Source organism: Coloeus monedula, assembly GCF_965178545.1.
Source record: "Coloeus monedula genome assembly, chromosome: 9".
NCBI classification, from domain to species: domain Eukaryota; kingdom Metazoa; phylum Chordata; class Aves; order Passeriformes; family Corvidae; genus Coloeus; species Coloeus monedula.
In genome coordinates this window covers 9823376-9845344 of record NC_138789.1, presented here as the reverse complement: position 1 = coordinate 9845344, position 21969 = coordinate 9823376, and the positions used below count along the sequence as shown (strand labels likewise).

The following is a 21969-nucleotide window of genomic DNA, read 5'->3' as shown; positions in this document are numbered from 1 at the left end:
AAATAAGAAGAAAGCCTAGGAAGCTGATAAAATTTTTCAGATAGAAGGACATCACAATTCAGTAATTGAAGCAAAAACTACAGAAGGAAGAGTCAGAGACTTCAACAAATTACACTGTAAAGATGAGAGTAGAGCTTTCTGCAGGGGGCTGTGAGCCTTGTCTGCCCTGTGAGTCTTTCCACTGTGACTGGAGCAGAGCAAGGTGTTATTTGATAGTGGAAATGCCTTGCTCTCTTTGGAAGGAGACATAACTCTTTATGGAATAATTTACTAATGCCATTTAAGAAATTGAATTCCTGTTCAGTGAGAATTTTATTTATGCTAAATCAATGTATGAAGTCAGAATTTCATTTTATTGCTGAATAGAAATTATATTAAGAAAGCAGCCTAGAAAAAGGAAACACTTAACGATACTGAACTGTTTTAGTCTTGAAGTGGTTTCAATGACATAATGATATATTAAAAATAATATATTTAAGTATTTCAGAAAGTAGCAGGAGTAAAAGGAACTATAGTACTAAATATAGAACAAGATATTGTTAATCTCAAAATGACATATTAACATTATTAAAATAGGATTAAAATTATTCATTATTCTTTTCTTCAAGAAAAATATCCAAAATTGACATTTCTTGCAAAATGTCTGCATTTGGCAAGAACACCATCTTCCAGTGGTAACTTACTACTGTCATTTTTTTACCATTTTTCTCTGCAGTTGAAGAACACGCACACTGACTTCTATTGCAACATCAGGAGAGCTGACAAATACATATTTGGTAGCTACTGATGCCAGTGCTGATTTAGACTGTGACAACACCAGTGCTCAGTAGCCATGCAGTCTCCTGCACCTCACCTATAATTGATTTTTTGCAAATTCATCCTGAAAACCACTATTATAAAGACCACCAGCTGCACTGCCCCACAAAAAAAAGCTAGTACAGGCCCACCATGTCATCCCTGTTTCTCCTATTTTCCTTTTGTTAAGCCAAGCAGCTGCCAAATCATCAGCTCATGGATTTCTGGCTAGGAGTGGAATCTCACACTTGAGGCAATGAGCGATGCATGTGCACACACACGCACACACATGCTCTGCGTCTGAACTAGAATTTGGTTCTGCGGAGACACAATCTCTGCAATGCTGCATAAACAAATGCCATCTTCATTACCTCAAATGGCTCCATGTTACTGAAATGGAGCAAGCTGGATGCACTGCAGGAGGCTCAGAAGTGAGCAAAAGGCGTTTGAAGAATTTCAGCACAGCCTGCCGGGAAGCTCTGAAAATACACAAGGGCCTCCCCAAGGACTCTGTGGAGCACTGACATGTGTGAGCTCTGGCTCCCAGCTGACTGCCAGGCAAGGTCAGGCTATCAGGAGGGTTCATCTCAAAACGCAAAAATTTGAAACTGAGTGCTGAAACTGATCCAAAATAAACTTCCTTTTATTTTTCCCTCTGTGTGTCAGACAGTCACACTTATGACTACATTAGCACTGCCAGCCATGGCACGGCACAGATGTGGGATTGAAGAGACACCCCAGCTGTAAATAGATCTATACCTATTCCTCTGAAAAAGGTTTATTACCTTAATTTTAAAAATTTTAGTAACATTATGCATTGCTGATGCTGGCAATCCTGAGTCTGAGGATGTAACTATTTAAAGCTAAAATAATGAGACTAATATTTCATTATAACTTGTATTAAGTATCCTTCCTAATAATTTTTTATCACTAGAAAGATCTTTGAGCATAAACTTGCATGGTACTTTTGTAGTCACCTTTCCTTCTTTTGCATTGAAAAGACAGATTGACTTAGAAAGCTTTTGTATAAAACTTTTCTCTGTTGCTGTACCTGTCAAATAATTGGATGATATTTATCAGAAGACTTGAGGTTTTTCTGAAGCAGAGCTGATGTATATAGAAATGTTCTGTATTCTGTAACTGAAACTTCCTTTTCTGCTGTAGCTCTCCCTAGTCTAAAACCAGCATATTGGTCCTTGGAAAACAGTTGCTTTATGTATGGAAAAGTAGCTGTGGTACAGCTGTGTAGAGCCATCCGGGAATTTCTGATATTCTTTTAGAGGCAATCTGTAGAATGTACCATGTCAAAAGACCCCTGGGCCTTTACAAAAGCAAGATGCCTTGTCAAAGAGATAAGCATTGCTACTGGAGAGTTTTTCTGAGGAATGTTAAATAAAGCGTACAATTTCTTGCTTAATGAAACACCTGTCTTGGAGCTGCTACTCACTTTACTTTCTTTGCTGCCTCACACAAACAAACAGCTCATGATGGTAGTATTTTCTTCCCTCTGTAACTCTTAGCCCCAGCACTTCCTGTGGCTCAGACCCACTCCCCAGCACAGTTTGTGCCTCTCCTACCAGATTTCACCCAGTTTTCCTGATTTTCAGCAAAACCCAGAACTCACTGCCTGCCTCACTGCCCCAGCAGCCCTCCTGCACAGGAGGTGTCCTCAGGGTAACAGGGAGCAGAGGGGTGGGACAGGTGGGGACCCTCCAGGGCTGTCCAGACCCTTGGCTCCTGCATGTGGCCACCAGCTCCCCTCAGCCTGTCCATTCAGAGCAAGGAGCAGAATGCCCTTCCTTTCCCAGTGGGAGTGAGCTCAGTGCCACTGGAGCATGTGCTCCAGCAGCACTGGCTGGCTCAGAAGTGGAGAGGGTGAGTTCATGGACACTGGCTGCACATGTGGGTGGGAAAGGAGCAGGCACAAAGATACCCTGCAAGAGCAGAAACCCAGCAGTGGGAGCTGGGGTGTGGGAGAGCAGCAGCGCTTTTGCCATCTCCTGGAACCCTGACTGCCAGAGTTCTGCATGCTGGCCCTGTTTTGTGGGATTGTACAGCCTCTGAAAATGTTTTAATATAACTGCCTTGCTCATTACAGAGCATGAGAAACAGGAAAAAACTAAACAAAAGCAAACATGCACAGTCCATTCCTCACTGCAGTTACCTGACTGAGCAGAATCTTGGGTAGACTCTGGGGTTCTTCCTCTCCCCCATCTTCCCACACTGGATTCCACTAACACAGCATTGTAATTTTTACATACCCGCCTTTATGTCAGCATCTACCCAGAAAATTGTGGGAGAAATCCAGTCACTCCAGTCACATGAACACTTGATTACCTTCATTTGTTGCTCAAAGTCCTCTCTCAGCTCATCTGTTGCTTAGTTGTTTTTATCCTGGACTTCAGATTCTAAACCATGCTCCAAGAGTGGCTCTCAGCTTGAGTCAGTGGTTAGCAGGCTTTCTGTGGTTTAGCTGTACTTCAGGAGATAAACATTTTTCATCTTACTTTGAGACTGTTTCTCAACTTTCAGGCTATCCCAAGTCTCCAGTGTGCTACACTATTGTTCTTGCCCTGACAGAGCCAAAGCAGTTCCTAGCAAAGCTTACTAGCTTGGGCTTTGTGTCTCACCTGTAAAATGTTTCACCGTGTTCCTGGGGAACCTGAAATTAATCCTAAAAGTGAGTAAGGCAAGTGGCTGGAGCATCCAGCATAAGGAGCACCTTCTACAAGCTCTGTGTCACCACCTCATGGATGTTTGGAAAGAAATGGACAAAAGAGAAGGCAACAAAGCATCCCTGGCACACACACGGAGAATTGTTGGAAACAACCAGAGCTTCTAAACTATGTTAAGACAGCCTCCTTCAATCATACTGGGATTTAATGAGGTTTAATTCTACAATATGTTCTTTAATTTGAAAATAATTAAAAGCCAAGAGCTCAGTTTACCTCCTTGTGACTGTAAAGAAATTTACTGCAAAAGTGGTTCACACCAGGCACATGATGGCAGTTTCAGTGTAAAGCTCCATTTCTCTAATAATGAAAATGTGCATGAAGGAAAATTTAACATAGTTAAGGACTTCTCTTTCAAAGTACATGCACAAATCAAGAGTTAACTTGGCATTCTTCTCTTTAAAAAATACCAGCAAAAGACCACAGAAATAATTCTAGAAAATAATTAAACAAATCAAAATCACCCACAGTTTTTACAGCCTAGGTGCTGCAGGAGCTTAAAAACCATAGGAACCTTTTTTCAAGGAATTGAAGTATATGAGTGCCCTCAGGTTTAAAACAAGAAAGGTTTGGTGTAATTTTTGATTTGGGAAACACTTTCAGTTATTATTAAAAGTGTGACTAGTCTCTGTCTCCACAGCCTTAGATTAGACAGCAGCACTCACCTCTTTATTTTACTACTTGAACTAGCTAGAGAGCCTTTACAGTTGGCAAATCTTAAAAGTAGGAAAATAAATTTATTGTTCTCTCACATGCAATGAACACCAGTGAACTAATCTGCATCCAAGGTTCTTTATACTTTTAATCTTCAAGGTATGCTAAATTTGCAATTTTGGTTTTAGTTCCTTTAAAACCAGCCAACAGATTTTGGGCCTACAATATCTTTTAAATTATCTTCCCATGTAGTCCCTAGAGCTTTCCCTCCACAGATGACCCCCTTCAGCTTTGCTAGTTTATCACCTAACAGAAGTCCTTATTGAAAAGGGAGTTCAGCTGACAGCCAAGCGGAATCCCCCTGCTCTGTGTCTGCTTGCTGACACTTTCTGAAGCAAGACTGCCAGCAAGCACTTGTCTGAGGTGATAATTGTAAATGAAGTATTTGATCTAGGCTAACGGTACAATTAAATTAGGGTTTTAACCAAGTGTGACTGTACATGTTGTTCAGACAGCTCTCTAAGTATTTTCAATTGTGTTTTGCAATGAGAAATTGGGAATAAGCAGTGATAAACTTGGAGCACTGAATCTGTTGTGTGACTGTTCCTTTAATGGCTTCAAGCAAAATAAAATGAAGCCTCTTTCCTGTGTTCTGAGAGAGTCATGACACTTACCTGGGTACACACACAGTTTTAGAAGAATTAAATTATGTGTTTTCCTACCGACATTTGTAAATTTTATCCATGTACGGGACAGTGCAAGCTTTTATGCCTTTAGAAGTAAATGATCAGTTTCCATAGTACTAGATAACAAAATCATTTTCACCTTGTCAACTATTAATTATCTTTTTTATTTGTTCTAAAAACAGTAGGCTAAAATCCAGCAAGAAATAGTAAAAATATCATAATTGCAACATACAAAACATCATTATGAAAAAAAAAATCCTGTACCAATTAAAATCTACAAGTTTTGAGGAAAATTATCAAAGTATTTTCCAATTCTGAAAAAAGGTTGGAGGCATTATGGAAGTAGTCCTTTAAATAAAAGTAAGCATATGAAATGTGCAAGCGCTCAGTTCTTTAAGCTCTAAGAGTAACAGGATGTGTTTTCCATCAAAACTGTTGCAATGATTCAAATCTGCTCTCCAAACTCCTATAGTAGTCTAACTCTGGAATATCAGATTAATATATGTGGAGCAATAAGGACACCTTGAGGACAGTCAGAAAAATGCAAAAATTGCTATTCCACACTGATATGGGAGGATTTACACGCTCTTTGTAAGTCCGAATTCTTTGGAATTGCCACATGATGTAAACGATAAGGTCTTAAAACTGTCAAAGTCCCACAAGTCCCAAGAGTATTATTAATGCTCTCATTACTCCTGAAATACTAGAGTATATGCTTACCTATAGGTTCACTTACTTGCTAGTAGTTTTGAGGACAGACATGTTCTTGCAACACAATAATCTTGTTCTGAGTTGCTTTTTCCCTCGTTACAGAAATAAAAAATTTTCCTTCGCACTGCTCAGCATAGCATTACACTGTACATATTTTTTAAAGGCAAAGTATAAAAATAGTGAAAAGGTTTCTGGAAAAGTATTAAATGCTAATCTACACAAAAATTAAACTGCCACAGTTCTTTGTCACTCTCTACAAGTTTCAAGTATTCCTTTAAATTTGTACCTTTCAAAAACTGAAATAACTAAACATTTTCCAAAAAAAAAAAAAAAAGTGGGAAGAGGAAGAAATCTTATACCTCTTCTTTTACTTAAGATTTTTTCCATGTGAAAAAGCACTTTTTTTTTAGTCTAGCTCTAGGATAGAACTGGAGTTGTGGGGCCATTTGTAGAGCTTTCTGTTCCCTTAGTGCTATCTGCAGCCTTAGAATCATCACATGTTTCAGGTGGCTCCTTTTCCTCTGGCAGTGTTGTGGCAAGACCAGTTGTGATCAAATCAGTTTCCTGATCTGATTTTCCTGCTTCACTGCAAAATTCAACTTTATCTTCCTGCTGGCTGTTCTTCTTTATTTGTCCATTCTGTGCAGGGTAGGTACTGGCAATGGTGTCATACAGAAACTGGTAATGTTCCTTAAAAATAAAGAGAAGAAGTTAGCGTGAATGGAATGCTCAGAGCCCAAGAATTAATCCATTCTTTCCCTGTTCTCTTAAATTTTAGGCATGTAGCATGTAGTTGGACAAGCAAGACTGCATATGAAGCAGCTTCCACAGTTTTTGGCATAGATAGTGCTGCTCCTATGGTTTATTCTGACTTCATGTGAATATGCCACAGAGGCAGTTCCTCTGGAGTGACAGAAACAAAACACTCAGTGGCTGCCAGCCTGCAAATGGAGTTAATCTCCCAACTGCAGAAGGGATGCTGCCCGTACATCATGAAGCAGCTGCAGGAACAGCAATTTACACAATTTGTAGTTTTATACTATTCGCCCTTTTCCAAAGGTGGTACAGAATTGCAGCTCTAGACATCTCAGACTCCTTCATTCCTGTCAGCTAAGACCAATGCCCAAATGCTGGTGAGTGTGAATGTTCCAATTAGAATCAGTGCTCCCTATACAGAAATTATGCCCAAGGTTATGAGGATATTAGTGACCTTGATAAGTAACCTCATCTTTTTTTCTTTTAGTTCATAAGATTTACTTACAAAGGTGGAGACCATTCCCAGCCTGGTGCGACGAAGAGATTTTACGACTTGGAAAACATCTATTACTTCTTCTATTTCTGCACTTTCCAAGAGGGTCATTAAAGCACAAAACACACCAGTCTGCTGTGATCCATCACTAGAAGATGTGTAAAATGTACACGTAAATTTACAATGTAAAATCAGAAGTCTTCTGACTAAATGTTAGGTATGTTTTAAAGCCTTTATACTCATTTACATTTCCAAAACATTTTTTACTGAACTGAAATTGTCACAATTAATTATATGTGTAGGACTCACACTGGACATAGTTTTTCTAGAGACTACCTGGATCTCAAGTATCACTTAAGGGGCAGAGAGAAATTCAAAATGTCAGACTTGCAGTCTCAACTATTGTTAGCAGGATTATCTTCTGGTTTAGATGGCATGCAAGGCTATTCCCTGAAACAGTCCTAGAAAAGTGAACTTTTATACTAGAGCAAGAGATGATCCTAAAAACTCTACAGGATGTTCACTAATGTATCCTGAAAGTGCACTCTGACCTAGCATTTCCCCACAAAATAGGTGCACCAGCCAAGAGCAGCTGCTCATAGCACCTGCTCTGTGCCAACACTTGCCCAAGAGAAGTGTGCTTGCTTTTCATCACTACAGTTCAAAAGGTCAAGCTTGAGCAATTCAAGGAATCTTCTAGGGGGAGTTGAGTCTCCAGACACATGGAAAGGCTTGTGAGAAAAGATAGGCATCCCAAAATTATGGTTGCTATGTATACCCAGAACTTAGAGCTAGGTGAATATATGTGCTGAACTCAGACCTACCAGCAGTGGACAAGGAGTGGAACACTGCGGGTTCTCCTGTTGTCCTCAGTGGCTGGTCTGGCTGGAAGCTTTTGTTTTATGTTGACAATCATGCTGACTAAATCTTTGGGGGTTTCTGGAACATCACAGCCACTCCATTTACGGTACTGATACTGATACACCTTCTGAGTTTCTTTTGTCTGGAAAACAGCAGTGGAGATGTAGTTAATGCTCAGGATAAAATATGGATTCACATAGTAACTCTATTGCTGCTGATTTACAAAGGAAGAATTATATTCCTGAGGAACTGCAGGGTGATAGTTCTACCTCATGAATATGAGGGAGGTACACATCCAAGCTTTGTTCAAAGTACAAAAGACTGCTGATCTCCCCTCCCACCATCTCAGCAACTCACTAAATAGAAAACTTGAGATAATTTATAGCATTTCTCATAACTGACTGCTGGTCTGGAAGAGAAAAATATTTCCATTTCTTAGAGCAGGAGGTAACTGCAGTGGGAACTGTCTCCTCTTTTTTGAGGCTAAATTTATAAATTTGTTTTTAAATTTAAAAACTTCTTGAAAACCTCCTTTTGGAATTAGCAAAAAAACTTTTACCTTCAGATGTGTAACATCAAATACACGTATGGTATAGCTAGGACCAGAGTTGACATCTGCCATTTGAACTTCTAAGCCATCATATATTTGCTTTCCTTCTCCCCAGTACTGTGCACAGAGTTCCTAAAATGGATAAAAGTGCAAGTCAGTGATTACCATTCAAATCTCCTTTGATTTTGCCTTCCATGTGCACTTACAGATTTTAGTAACTTTAAAGTAGGAGGAATTCCACTGTACTTTAAAATATAGCATCATACACTTTTCCATCAAAAATTCATTAGAGAGTAAATTAAGTAGGTAAATGATAGAGCAAAATACATTGGAAATGCAAATTCCTTATGCTATGGAAAACTCTTGAGTGAGGGAATGAGAGAGTGCAGTGCAGTGCTTTGTTTGCACATAGAGGATACTCAGTACGTCAGTGTGCAGACAATACCCTCACCTGATCTCCTTCCTTCAGCTCTGTCAGCATAACAATGACTTTGACTTTTCTTTGGAACACCATGTGCCAGAAGTCAGAGATAGTTTCCTGCAGCGGTCCCTGTGTTGCAATCATGGCTTTTGGACCCCAGTAACCCTATAAAAGAATTTTTTTTCCTTCAATTCATCCAAAATGTGATTGTCAAACAATAGAACTCATTGTCATTTAAGGAATACCCCATGGAATAAATTAACAAAGCATTTTGTTTACATGGAAAACATGCCTATCACAGTAGGTAATGGTCTTAAAGGAATTCTACTACCCAAATAACATTAAATTCAATCCTCCCAAGAAAAATATCACTTCAGACTGACAACAATGTGCTGCAGTGGGTGAGACCTCACCCTGCCATTTTTTGCAAACTGTATTTTTAAGGGGTAAAACATTCTGTTCTACACAGCTATTTAGTTTTACCACTAAGAAATTGTGTTTATACCACACAAAGTTGGTGCACCAGTCAGTTCACACTGAGCTTCCTAAAAATAAAGATACATTTACCCTGAATAAGTATCCTAACTGTGCAGCATTTCAAAGGATTCAGATAAATGGAACTTAGCTAGTAATTCCATTAAAATCAGTTACTTCATTTGTGACCAATAACTGTTTTTCTTCTTTGGATATATAATGATACCAAAAAACTGTTTGCTTCGATTTTCAATGGTAGGGTTTGGTCCATGTGAATAACTATACTCACATTTCACTAACAGGGAAAATATTTATCTGGTTTAACCTGTAAACAGATGCCCACTGATAGAAATACATGTTATCACGAGGCCAGTCTGAAGGCTAATAGTTTTAAACATAGATGGATTTGCCAATCAACCATCAGATCCTTCTCCCTTATTCAACTAAATTCTTTTCTATTGTGATGCCAACAAGAGAAAAAGAGTTTTAGCTGAAAGACTGTGAAATGCCTATAGTGGATCCTCTAAATACATACAGTTACGAAGGAAGCATTGATGTACTTGCTGGATTCCTCACAGTCGCTGTCCTCATCCGAGGACTCATCTGAATCATGCTCACTCTCCTTACTGCAATCATGTTCATGCCTGATGGGCACTCGGTTAAAGTCATCTGTGTGAGACAAAGTGTCACCGTCACAACACACGGCCCCCTGCATTTGTGGAGGGGGGAGGGAATGGAAAAGGCCAGTCCTTTCACAACAGACTGCAGAACCAAGGTCACCTTGCTTGAAATAAACACTCCCAATAATTCACATTGGTAAAAACTCATCTCTTCTTTTTAATCACGATGAGAAATTTCTGATTTTACAGTGTTGAGAATACTAATCAAATACTACCCTTTAAGGTGATTTGCCCATTTTTTCAAAATTTTTCTACTAGAAGATAACAGATGAAATAAGGCAAGGTGGGATAAAATAAGGCAATGGAAAATACTTACAAGGAATTATGTTGGCGTTCCTATTTTTGCTTTTATTTTCCTCCCGATTCCCAGTGTTCTGCGTCCGCCACCCCTTATAGGACGGCAATCGCTGAAGAAAGAGGATGTTTGGTATTATGCTTGATTAAAATCATTCCTGAGATCATCATCTCCTCAGGACACTCACACCCAGTCTTCATCTCACAGTGCCTCACTCCTTACTTTAGTTCTTTAAACTTTGGTCACATTGAACTACAGTTTAAAAATGCCTGCTACCCACGCACAATGGCACAGGAAACCATGAACACAGACACAAGTAATAATTCTGTGAGCTCCATCTTTCTTAAAAATATTAACACCAAAGCAGAAATAAAACTTCATTCATATACAGATTATTTCATGAAGGTAAAGAAACTTTCTGTGTCAGAGAAATAAAATATCATCTAAATGATCTATTACCTCTGGTATCTCTATCTCATGACTATTGTGCAAGGCATTTTCTAATACAAGTGGGAAGTTAGGGCAACTGAAATGCAAAGCTTATTTACCTGGAACTCTGCCTCCAGCGGAGAAGGCTCATTCGGGTGGTCTTTTCTTTTCAGACCATTAAGGCAGGAATGCAGTTCTGAGAGACTGACCTCCGTTTCTCCATACTGATTGTATTCCACCAGTGCTTGATGAATAAGGATGTACTGTGACTGGTGTTTGCCATTTGAAGATTTTAAACATGACATTATTAAAGAGTAAAAGAAAACCATAACAGTTTTTAAAACCATTATAAGAAGCTATTACTCCCATGATATCAGCATTAGTGTTAATAATATTAAGCATTAACATTAAACAGGTCTTAAATACAAGTGTTAAAACTGTAAAATGCTGAAATAAGTTAAAAACATGTGTTGCATCAGTCCATAACTTTTTTTGTACTCAACTCAAATGAAAATTGCACTTAGGCAGATGCATTTTAGAATTTTTTAAATCAAGTTTGACTCTGGAAGCTCAGTTTTGCACTTGTGAATTGTAAGCCAGAAAGCTGTTCTCCTTGGCTTCCTCTTCTAAAGTCTAAACTTAAAAAGTTGAAGTTTCTAAAATTGAAAAATTATGTTGGAAGTTTTTCTCCCTCTTAATACTTTTCAGAGCTATATTTTCTAAGAACAGCTTCAACTGAACTGAGCAGTGCACTTGTGAGAAATACTGCTGAAGCCCTAGTGAAGGAGAGCTGTAAGGGACAGGAGTTTCAGGGACATACCTCTACTTGGACCATGAGGCATCGCTGCCGACGCAGCTTCACAATGTAGCCATAAACATCCACTCTGCCTTCTGCATCCAGCCCCTCCAACATGGCGTCAATCCCTATGTATGTCCCGGTGCGCCCAACACCGGCACTGCAAAGTGCAAAGGGATTTGGTTATCAACAGGGAATGGCAGCTCCCACTCCCACTCTGAGGGGAGCAGTCACAAGAGAGTGAAACTGGAAAAGTGTAACAACAGGATTCAAAGTAACTGAAAACACTTCTTGCTGTAAATTTATTGGCAACTCAAACAATGATGAGTTTGCATTTTTAGTATCTTTTAGTGAAAGCAAGGCCAACATGGCCAAATATGGTGCTTATAGCCAGAGCAGCCCCACATTTATCTGGCTGTTTTTCAAAAGTCTGTGTATCCTCAGGTTTTATCAACCTCAATTTCCTTCATATCCTCCAGAAAACAGGTCTTGTGTATCTTTGGCTGCCTCATTTTCAAGTGTTCAAGTCACAAAATCTGGGATCAGAAAAACACTTTTGCCAGCTCCCTTTTCTGAATAGCTTCATTTCAGTCATTTACATTACCAAATTTTTTAAAGAACAATATATATTTACCTGCAATGAACCACGATCGGACCACTAAAAAAGTTGCTGAGAGCATTAACTCTGCGTCGGAGTTTGAGAAGAAGATGCGGATCCTCAGGGACTCCATGGTCTGGCCAGCTTGTGAACTGGATATGAGTGACATCTCTTCCAGCTGTCCTTTCTCTTCCCTAGAAAAAGTGTTGGTTTTAACACATATCAATGTATATATACATGAATATATGTATATATATGTATACTTAAGTAGAAGTGACTAGATTAAAGCTCAAAGCATGTGAAGTCTTGAGCTGAATTTGGTATGTTGATGCTAGACTAAAAGGGAGGATCTAAGGTTTGACAACCCTGATTATAAAACCAAATGAGAAAAACCCCTCAATGACATGCTTTTACTGGCCAAGATTTAGTATGGTTTTACAGGCACATCCTAGTAATTAATGCTCAAATTCTTACTCAAGAGTTGAATTATCCAGTTGTTTCAGTAATTGCCATTGTTTCAGTAATTATACATCACTACTCTACCACAAATGCAGAAGTCTTCACTTTCTTCCACGGAATCACTCTTAAATTCCACAACCAATATCCATTTTATCTTTACTGATATGATGTCAGCTGAACAAAAAGCAGACAGCTCGAAAAATATCAGCCCTCAACCCACTGCAATCTCTCATTTCTAAAGTCAGTCTTGAAGTGACAGAGCAATGTCCTTGTAAATAGTTAATTCTTAACATCCTGATCTACTCGCTGATCACATGAAGTTAGAACTTTCTTTTAATCTGACCACTTTCTGAGTAAATTTTAATGCAATATGAGACAGCAGTATAGGAATTTCCAGCTGTAGTAATGGGTCAAGATGGATGGATTCTGTTGCTTTGCTGAAGATCTGTCAGCAGATTTACACTTTGAGTCTGAAGGCTTTTTAGCTATGACTTAGGCTCCATTACTCATCATTGAAATATTTTTGCAAAGGGCCTGAGGTGAGCATTTAGCCTTTGATGGCAAATTTTGTTCTCAATTACATAGGGCAACTAATGTGACTTCAGATATGTGAAAGAGAGCAATTAACCAGACTTGATGACCCTAAAAATATCTAAATAGTGATTTGATAAAATACATTTATAAATGCACTTGAGATTACCAGGATTTGTAATTGTCCCACAATCACAAGGGCAGATAATGGTTATCTATGAGTCACACTGATTTTAGTTGCAGAAGGTTATACTGGGATACGCACAAACCAGCAACTTTTTTGTTTTCAAGAACAAACTAAATACATAAGGAAACCACAGCGTATTTACTAATTTTTTACCACTTGTCAGGGTATTAATAGTTTAATTTTAAATGTATTAAAGGAAAATTTAAGGAAATTTAATTTTAAATGTATCAAAGGAAAATTTAAGGAAATTTAAATGTATTAAGGAAAAATACCTTTTGAAGTTGGGAAATATATATCCAACTTTGCAAGGAAGGACACCTACATCTAAGTTTTCCCTTAAGCTATATCATGCTTAGGAAAGACAGCAGAGCATCTTCCATTAATAGCTGACTCTTCTTTCTTAAAATGCAGACTCCAAATAGACACTCCAGTTCCAGTCAGTCTCACACTTTTGAGTCAACTTACATTTGTGATGTGCAGTTTCTGAATAACATAGTCTGGACATGTTTTACTTTCATTGATCTTTACAATGATGTCCCCATACGTTGCAGTTCCATTCTCCATTGATGGCCAGTACTGGGCACATTTGTTCTATGAAGAGATGACATTAAGTCAGCAGCACAACAGCAAAGTGGTAGAGAGCTGAGAGCTAGAAAAAAGCCTAATTTAAAGTAGATGGCAACTCAGTATAGCTTTTCCAACTTCTCAATTCCAAATATCTAACAACTCAGGCCTCTGACCTGAAATTCATGGCCATGGAATTTAGTTTCAGATGTAAAGAGGGGGAAAAAAAAATATCCTGTGCACTAGTTGAAACAATGAACTGTGACTGCTGCTGTTGCCTGATGGCTGTAGAAATGTTTGCAGCTACTTTCGTGGCTTCTTTTTCAGTCTTCAATGAGGGCTGCTGCTCCTGCCTGCCTATAACATCATCTTGGCTGTCAACATCTTTAAATGCAGCTAAAACAGCAGTTCCCTTTCTTCCTGCTGTACCTGGAATAAGGAACAAAAGCAGGCCAGAAGCATCCAACCTTCCGCTTAAATAAAGGCAACAGAGGAAAAATATTCTTTCTAGGATCTACTGAGGACTCTGCCAGGATACCAGAATAGACAGAAGAAAAATAGAAACCATACCCTTTCTGACAGGTCTATGAGAAGATACAGTTCTACCTTGAGCCCTTTTCTGGATTAATTAGCTGTACTTTGGAAGCTCACCCTCTGCTACTTACAGCTGTGTCTAAAGTGATATTTTCTGATAAGACTGATAATTCATAAGGCAACAATGTTTTAGCATGCTTTCCAACACAGGCTCTGCCACAATGAGAGAACAGCAAAAAATGAAAAAAAGTACTAAGAAGAATATGTAATTCAGCACAGCAATCCACTCTGTTTTCAGGAAAAAGATGGATGGAAAGATAGAAGGAGGGAAGGATGGATATTTCTCACCCTCTTTCCTTCCTCACAACGAGTCACCATGACAATAATTGTTGCCTTCTGTTCCCAGATCATTCTCCAGAAATCATCTGTGGTTTCATCCTTGGGGCCTAGAAGGAGATAATTTAAGGGACTTTTTCAGAGTGCAGCCACATGAAGAAAAACCCTGCCTGCTTGATGTGCTTAGCCATGAAGTCTGAAGAGCTAACCAGAGATCACGCAAATAACAGCCACACACTTGATTTCATTATGGCTGCTGTCATCAGGCTACAACAGTTTAAAAGTCTCATCTGTATCTGTAGTGCATAGCTATGAAATCTGAAAACTTTTGGTGCAAAATTATACAAAATGAAAAACCTGCCTTTGAAGTACCATGTATTAATCTTCACAAAATTCCCTAAGCAAAAACACATTGACAACTTTGTCATATTAAATTTCAAAAGGTCAGATTTTCGTTTTTCCTTTAAGCTTACTAATAGGATTTCAATACTCTGCCGAAAATGGGTGAATAAAGAAAGCATATTCTTTTAAGGTTATAAATTACCTTGTGCAGCAATGTATTTTCTTGGTTCTTTGAAGCCCTGTAAAAAGTACATTGTTATTAACTTTTAGGAAGAAAGCTTGAACAATCTAAAAGATTTGCAACTTTAAAAATAAATTCAGTATGCAACAGTTCAATTATACTAAAAACATTACAAAGTTGAAAACAATTCCAATGGAAATCCTCAAAGGTGTTGATGCTTTAAAAGCACAGACTACAGGATTTCCCACACAGCATCTAAGACCTTTTTTTAAGCAAAAGTTACTCACATCAATGTAACTTGCATTGATATAGTCTGATCCTGGATCTCCTGGCATCTCTGAGAGCTCAACACGGTTATGGTCGTCTGTTTAAATAATTTAAACCAAAATAATTATGTTATCTCAAGGCAGTGCGAAATCAAACATTTATAAAACATGTCAAAATTATTACAGATACTCACATGGAAGAATATCAATGTAACGGTTTTTGTTCTGATTATGGCTCTTTTTGGCCTCCTTTATAGCAAATTTACTGAAAACTCTGGGAATACTCTGTAAAATTTAAAATTTATTTTATTAGTTAAGCCTCAAGTTAAAATATCTTTTACTTACAGTCAAATGCATATGGAAATAATTTTGTATTACTGAATCTGGAAGGTAACATTCTATTTCATACAATATTACTTCATATATTTCTTATATCTAAAGTTAAAAAAATTCTTCTCCCTAATATAGATAATATATAACTCCAGAATTACATATTATTTATATCCCCATGGCTATGCAGAAAGACAAAGTTTAAAAAATACGTATTAAAAGTTATTTTAGAATGAGAAATATTTAGAATGTGTTCTTTATACTTTTGTTGAAGAACACCTTCAGGAAAAAAATTATTGTCATCTTACAATGAGGAGAGATTGGTAGCAAAATTAACTGAGGTGTATTTGGCCTTAGATGAGAATTCACTCAATTTTCTAGATTATTTAGTTATTTATTTCTAACTAGTACATATACTTCAAACAGGCTCCTGAATGGACTCCTTCAAACCACCTGGATAAAAAGCTGTGGTATATTTTGAGCAAAGGGCAAACCTGAAATTCTTCCAAGAAAAGCCTTCCTTCATCTGCAATCTTCCTCTTGTATGCATCCAGCAATAGCTCTGAGGGTATTGGCTCTATGTTGAGAAGTTGCTTGTCATCATCTTTAACTGTAAATAAGCCAAGCATTTATTGTTACTGATGATGAAAATGTACATTACACTCCAGTCAATGTGATTCTAAAACTGCCAGATAAATTAACAAAAGGACCAAACTCTTTATTTTAACTTGGTGTATTTATGTTTTATAAAACTGGCGTTGCCTGTGAGCAAACAGGCTGTGGGAATAAGAGAACTTTTCCAGCTCTACTGCCTGACTGGAGACACCTCCGGAGGCTATATGCAGGGACACCACATTAACTGCTTTTCTACAATGTGGTGACAGTCATGTTCAGGGAACAGCAACTGCCCCAATGCCCACAGCAGTGACATGGCCTCACCTTCTGCTTCAGTACTGATCAGTTATTGTCAGTGATTAAAATATAACAACACGTATTGCCTAACTTTACAAATTTTCTCCAATTTATGTTTTGAGTTGCAATAATCTGTAATATGATCTTGAATGATAAAATAACAGTTGAACAAGTTTTAACACCTCTTACTAGACACAGATTAATTTTTCATTTATATTTACATTAATAACCATGAATCTAAGTAAATGGATTTGAGTTTCAACACGGCATTACTTCCCATTTAATGTAGTTAGTTTCTGTGAGTTTTAGTGTTCTAAATTATTTTTGTCTTGAACCCTTCTGGTACTGACTGATCCTGTTTTCACAGGCTTTGAAATCTTGTGCAAAAAGTTGCACAAAATTTTCAGTTTCAGTCTTAGGGATTTGAAAGCCTTCAAAATTTTTCAGTAAAAAACAACTGACTAACGTTCAATCTCTTGTTTTGAAAAGGTGCACAGAAAAGGGAAATTTTGTTTTAAGATGGATTTTATTCTGGACTTATTATCAGTGTTAAACATCACAAATGTGTCTGGGATAACTAAAATTCGGTTTGCAATGAAATAATTACGAATTTTTCAGACATTGATGAACTTTCAGTTCATTCAAGTACAAATACTTCTGTGTACTTACTGAAGTATTCTTCCCTCCAAATAGGGTGTTATTGTGTTGATATCTGTAATCTATGTATGTAACCTAGAATGCAAACAATCCAAAGGTGACAGCAAGACCTGAGACTAATTTTATTTCCACTTGCTAAATATACAAAGATACTCACCTGCAACAAGGTTCACGCCTTCAGAAGAATTGCTGTAAGAAGCAGAAGCATCTGTAAATGCTTTGACCAGTAAGATATACATGATAATAAGTTAAATAAAATCAGTTTTGTATGAGAACACCAGGGCTGTTGTTAGCTAGCAGCCTGCACTACAAGCTGTCTTTGAAACAAGAGTGCTACACCTGGGATTATGCAGAGGTGGTTGGGATCCTTGTCCTCCCACCCTCCTGCCGTGAGGTGGAGAAATGTGGTGATCTGTTAATCCATCGCTTTTCCTATTTCATATGTTCCCCCTGTTCCCCCCCTAGCCTTGGCCACTCCCTCGGTTTCCCCCTATTTGTTCTGTACCCCAGCCCCACCCAGGGACTGCCCTTGGGCCCCTGACAAAACCACCCCGCACTCAGACCTCGTTGTCTCTCTGCCTCTGAACGTCGTGGGGACAAGATGTGATTAAAGCCATCTCAAACCCTCATGAGAGACCCTTCTCTGCCTTCTTTACCCCCCCGCCCTGTAACGCTGCTGGCTGCCGGAGCCAGCTCGCAGGGCTGTCCCAAATGGACTCTGGGATGCGACTGCTCACATGGCCCTAGGAAACCTGGCTGAGCTCTCAGGGAGCAGCAGCCTGCTAGGCAGAGTCCAGCAGTTACAACAGAGAAACAAGGTGGAGAGCAAAAAGCTTTACTGCTTGCATGATTTTGCCCATCTCGCCTACAACAAACATATATTTAATTTCTTCACTGGAGTGACTGCTCACACCATGTTCACTTCTCTTGCTAGCGACAGAAAACTAACACATGCATAAAATATAATGAAATTAAGTTTAAATGCTAAGTAGCCAAGAACAAGTCAGACTCTCTGGAGCTGTACAAGCAGAAATTAGTTTGGCTTCCCTAAACATAAAAATTTGCATCTGAGCAAGAGCAGCTCCCTGTCCCCCTAAGGGGAAGAGCAGGGAAGGGGAGTCACCAAGTTCTGTTGTTGCCAGAGGGTTGAGAGGTTTCAGAAGAAATTTCCCAAACTCCTGTGTCTCTCCCAGCAGCCTGTGCTCCCTCAGGAGAGCAGCAGTCAGCCTGGCTTTGCAGGTAGGTGGCACAGGCATCAGGGAAGGCAATGGCCATCCTTCTATTGCCATCCTCTGTCCTACACAACTGCTTCGTTGCCATCGAGAAATTACTGTAATAAACAACACCTCCCCAAGATTTTGTTCTGGGTGAACAAACATTCAAAAGGGTTACAAGAAAGTGTGGATTATTTTCAGTATTTTTGATTTAAATAATGAAGGAAATATTTTCCAGATATTTCAGAACATTTTTTCACAAAACTAGGGAAAAGTCATTTTGTTCTGTGCCTTGAACAAGGGTAGAGCAGAGATATTTTTAAATCTATTTCATTATATTTGTTTTACTAGACAAACACCAAAAAATTAGTTTCTTTTAAAAGGATTTAAAGGTAAAAGGTTATCTTTTCCCAGTATTAATGAATCATCAAACTTGTAACATTTTGCCACTACCCACTGTGAAATCTTGTGGAAAAACCAGAAGTCTCCCCCCCCCCCCCCCCCCCCCCCCCCCCATTTATGTAAGAGAGGGAGACAAACATGAAGCTTACCTAAGCTTTTTTTGGTGAAGATCATAGATTTTGTACAGAACCAGTAGTAAAGCAATTGAAGTCACAATGATCAAGAATGCCAAGAATATAATCAAGGCTCTAGAATTATCTATCAACAGAAAAAGAATACATTTATTATTTTAAAATTACTTTAAAAAAAGAAATCTGTATACTCCCTAGAACCAGGGCTCATCAATTTTTGGTTTGAGGGGTTTTTTTGAGAAAAAACCAAACAGTTATTTTAAGTGTTCGGTTTGAGTTTGCTATGCCAAAGTAGAGGAGGGAATTTTATGTTCTCATTAAGAAAACTTTCCCTTAAACAAGTTCTCCAAGTCCACCTCTCAAAATGCTACAACTCACTGGTTCAGCATTACTGTGCTTGTCTCCTGCTTTTGTGTGACCTGTACACCTGAGCAGTGCAGCTCTCAGTTGCTCCTGATCTGGGAATTGGGAACCTCTGCCAAGTCGCAGATGTTCAGCTCCTGAAATGCAGGATCTGAACACAGGAGAAATAATCCTGAAGTGAATAATATAAGTTAGAGAAATTAATTTCTAGTTGCATTCAAATGTTTCCTGAAGAAACCACAGCTGTGTAACAATTCTGAATTATGATTAATGACTTGTCAACAGGATCTGTTACATTAATACTGAGAGGGGATAATATTTTTCAAATGCAGATCAAATATTAACTATAAAACAGGCAGTTTGGATTTTTAATTAGGAGCAATTTAACCGAATTTGCAATTTACATTATTTATATTATGCTAAATCTGAAGGTAAAGATACTGTACATATTTACTTACATCTGGTTTTTATACTCCCCACTACTGGTATCCCATCAAATTCTCCATTATTCACGAAGATCTGCATGCAGTGGATGACAATAATAGAGATGCTAAGACATGACAAGTAAAAATTTCTGCATAAAATTCTTTAAAAACACAGCACAATGGATATTCGAAAATCATCCATCTATTGACAACCTCACTGAAAGCAGTACCTGCTGTCAATCTCTGTATTGCCATTTATGGTGCAACTCAGGTTTCTACCCAAGTTACAGCAAGATCGAGGTCCAAAAATATGGAGATGACAGGAAAAAAAAATTTGAAAAATAGGAAACACATTTTACAAAATAAAAATCAGATGCATCTCAAAATCAATTTTATCTTTCATCAAGCCTCTCAAATCTGAAAAATAACCACGTAATATATAAAAACCCCATTTCCTCAACAGTAAATATACAAATAGTCAACTGAATTTGATGGTTTTAGTACAAGTTTCTGTATGGGAGGTAATTAATAGAAGTTTAATTAAATAAACCATTTTCTTGCATAATTAACTTTTGGGTACTTTAAATGGTGTTAAAATACTAACTTTGTTTTGCTGTGTTTATGTTTTGTCATATATTTAACATTTTAAATTTCCTGAATAGAAATTCCTGTCAGATCTAAAAGACAGCTTGCAATCAAATATTTCACACTGGGCTTTTTTTCCTCTTGAGTCTTCTAGAACTTGATCAGAGTCCTTTCATTACCAGCTACAGCCATTAGGCTTTCTCTGTTTTTTTGGGTAAGAACTGAGCCAAATAAGTGCAAAGCAGAAGCCAGGATTTCGAGGTGCAGAAGCAAATTCCTTCTGTAAGGAAAACTGCTCACTGAAAGTGGTGGACAAAACCCTTAAATGGTACAAAGATCCTGTGCTACTGGGACAATGCAAGGATCTTTTGCTCCTACAGGACCTCATCTTTATTTTCCAAATACAGAGCTCTCTGAGCAGAATCTGTTGGGAAAATACAAAATCTTGAAATAAAACTGAGACTACTCAAGTCGTCTGACACTGCATTTCTGCAGCCATAAAGAGAAAGGAGGAAAAGACTGTGGGAAATATATGAATGAAACTGCTTCCTAAAAGTAGGAGAACTCCATCATCCTTACTGGTTACTTTCTTGCCTAAACTTTACTGAGAGGAGCTATCAGGATATAAAAAATATTTCTACTGGCCTTATTAAGAGAATCACACAAGATCATTGGTTTTGCAGGCAACCCCAAAAGGGTGAAGAGAAAATTGCAGGAAGCCTTCAGGAAAGTGAAACTTGTAAACAGAGGATGATATATTTTGTATAGAAACAAGGACTGGCTTGTAAGAGGCTGATGTAAGGACATGCAAAAGGATCTGAACTGCTTTACACCAATTAGTCCCTGAAGAACCAAAAATCTTCATTCATTAAATGGAATATGTTTTAAAAACTAAAATATCAATAAAGCTCAAGAAACTATTTTAATCTTATCGATCCCCCAAATTTCTCTCTGAGCCAAGTACAAACAGGCTATTCCACTTGCATTTTTCTTGCTGTCAGAACCTATGTGGAATAGCACACAAGGGATTGCTTGATAGGTTAGGCACATATGGATTGTAGTTCCAAAATAATAGCTACTTATTTACACCTGAGGCCTACAGATTCATAAATTGACTCCTCTGACACCATATTTGCCTTTTTTTTCCTAAAATTAGTATAATATGCTTAAACATTGAAAATACAGCAATATTTTCTATTTTTTAATACCATAAGCTAACTTACCTTAAATTTATAGTTTGTTAAGTACAAGAGATTTTCTTTTTTAAATTCACACTTGCTTTTGCTTTCATTTTTTCCATCATTCTCCCAAATCAATATAAATTCTGTACGTGGCCCAAACACTTTTTGCTTTTTGCATGTAATCTGGACAGCATTATCAGCTGTCAATGTTTTTTTAACATCAGTCACTTCTTGTGGTTCTGTAGACAAAAAAAAAAGGGTTACTTGCTCTATTCTCATCATTTGAAACCCAACAGCTCTATGTGCTCATATCTGTTTCCTATCTTCTCTCAATAACTTCATATATTTTCTTCCTTAAAGATTTCAGTCCCAATTTAGAAGATAGGTAAAATCAATTTTGACCTAATCATAGGCTTATCTAAGCTGGAAAAGATGTGA

The 21969-nt window shown here is 37.9% G+C and overlaps 1 protein-coding gene across 2 annotated transcripts in view; it reads right to left on the bottom strand.

Annotated features, from left to right (window-relative positions):
• Positions 1-5133: 5133 nt before the first annotated feature.
• The window catches only part of PTPRC (protein tyrosine phosphatase receptor type C), a 60311-nt gene continuing 43475 nt past the window's right edge, over positions 5134-21969 (bottom strand). For both annotated transcript variants that reach the window (XM_082286807.1, XM_082286806.1), the window contains 20 exons: positions 21574-21770; positions 19799-19859; positions 18996-19104; positions 17388-17419; positions 16156-16271; positions 15526-15616; positions 15353-15429; positions 15087-15123; positions 14555-14652; positions 13574-13699; positions 11968-12125; positions 11358-11493; positions 10657-10806; positions 10130-10220; positions 9669-9802; positions 8690-8824; positions 8248-8370; positions 7652-7830; positions 6840-6975; positions 5134-6268 (listed from right to left, as the gene is read on the bottom strand). In XM_082286807.1, the coding sequence (XP_082142933.1) occupies positions 5996-6268; positions 6840-6975; positions 7652-7830; positions 8248-8370; positions 8690-8824; positions 9669-9802; positions 10130-10220; positions 10657-10806; positions 11358-11493; positions 11968-12125; positions 13574-13699; positions 14555-14652; positions 15087-15123; positions 15353-15429; positions 15526-15616; positions 16156-16271; positions 17388-17419; positions 18996-19104; positions 19799-19859; positions 21574-21770 (2459 nt within the window). In that variant the 3' untranslated portion in view covers positions 5134-5995. The remainder of the gene's footprint in view (positions 6269-6839; positions 6976-7651; positions 7831-8247; positions 8371-8689; positions 8825-9668; positions 9803-10129; positions 10221-10656; positions 10807-11357; positions 11494-11967; positions 12126-13573; positions 13700-14554; positions 14653-15086; positions 15124-15352; positions 15430-15525; positions 15617-16155; positions 16272-17387; positions 17420-18995; positions 19105-19798; positions 19860-21573; positions 21771-21969) is intronic.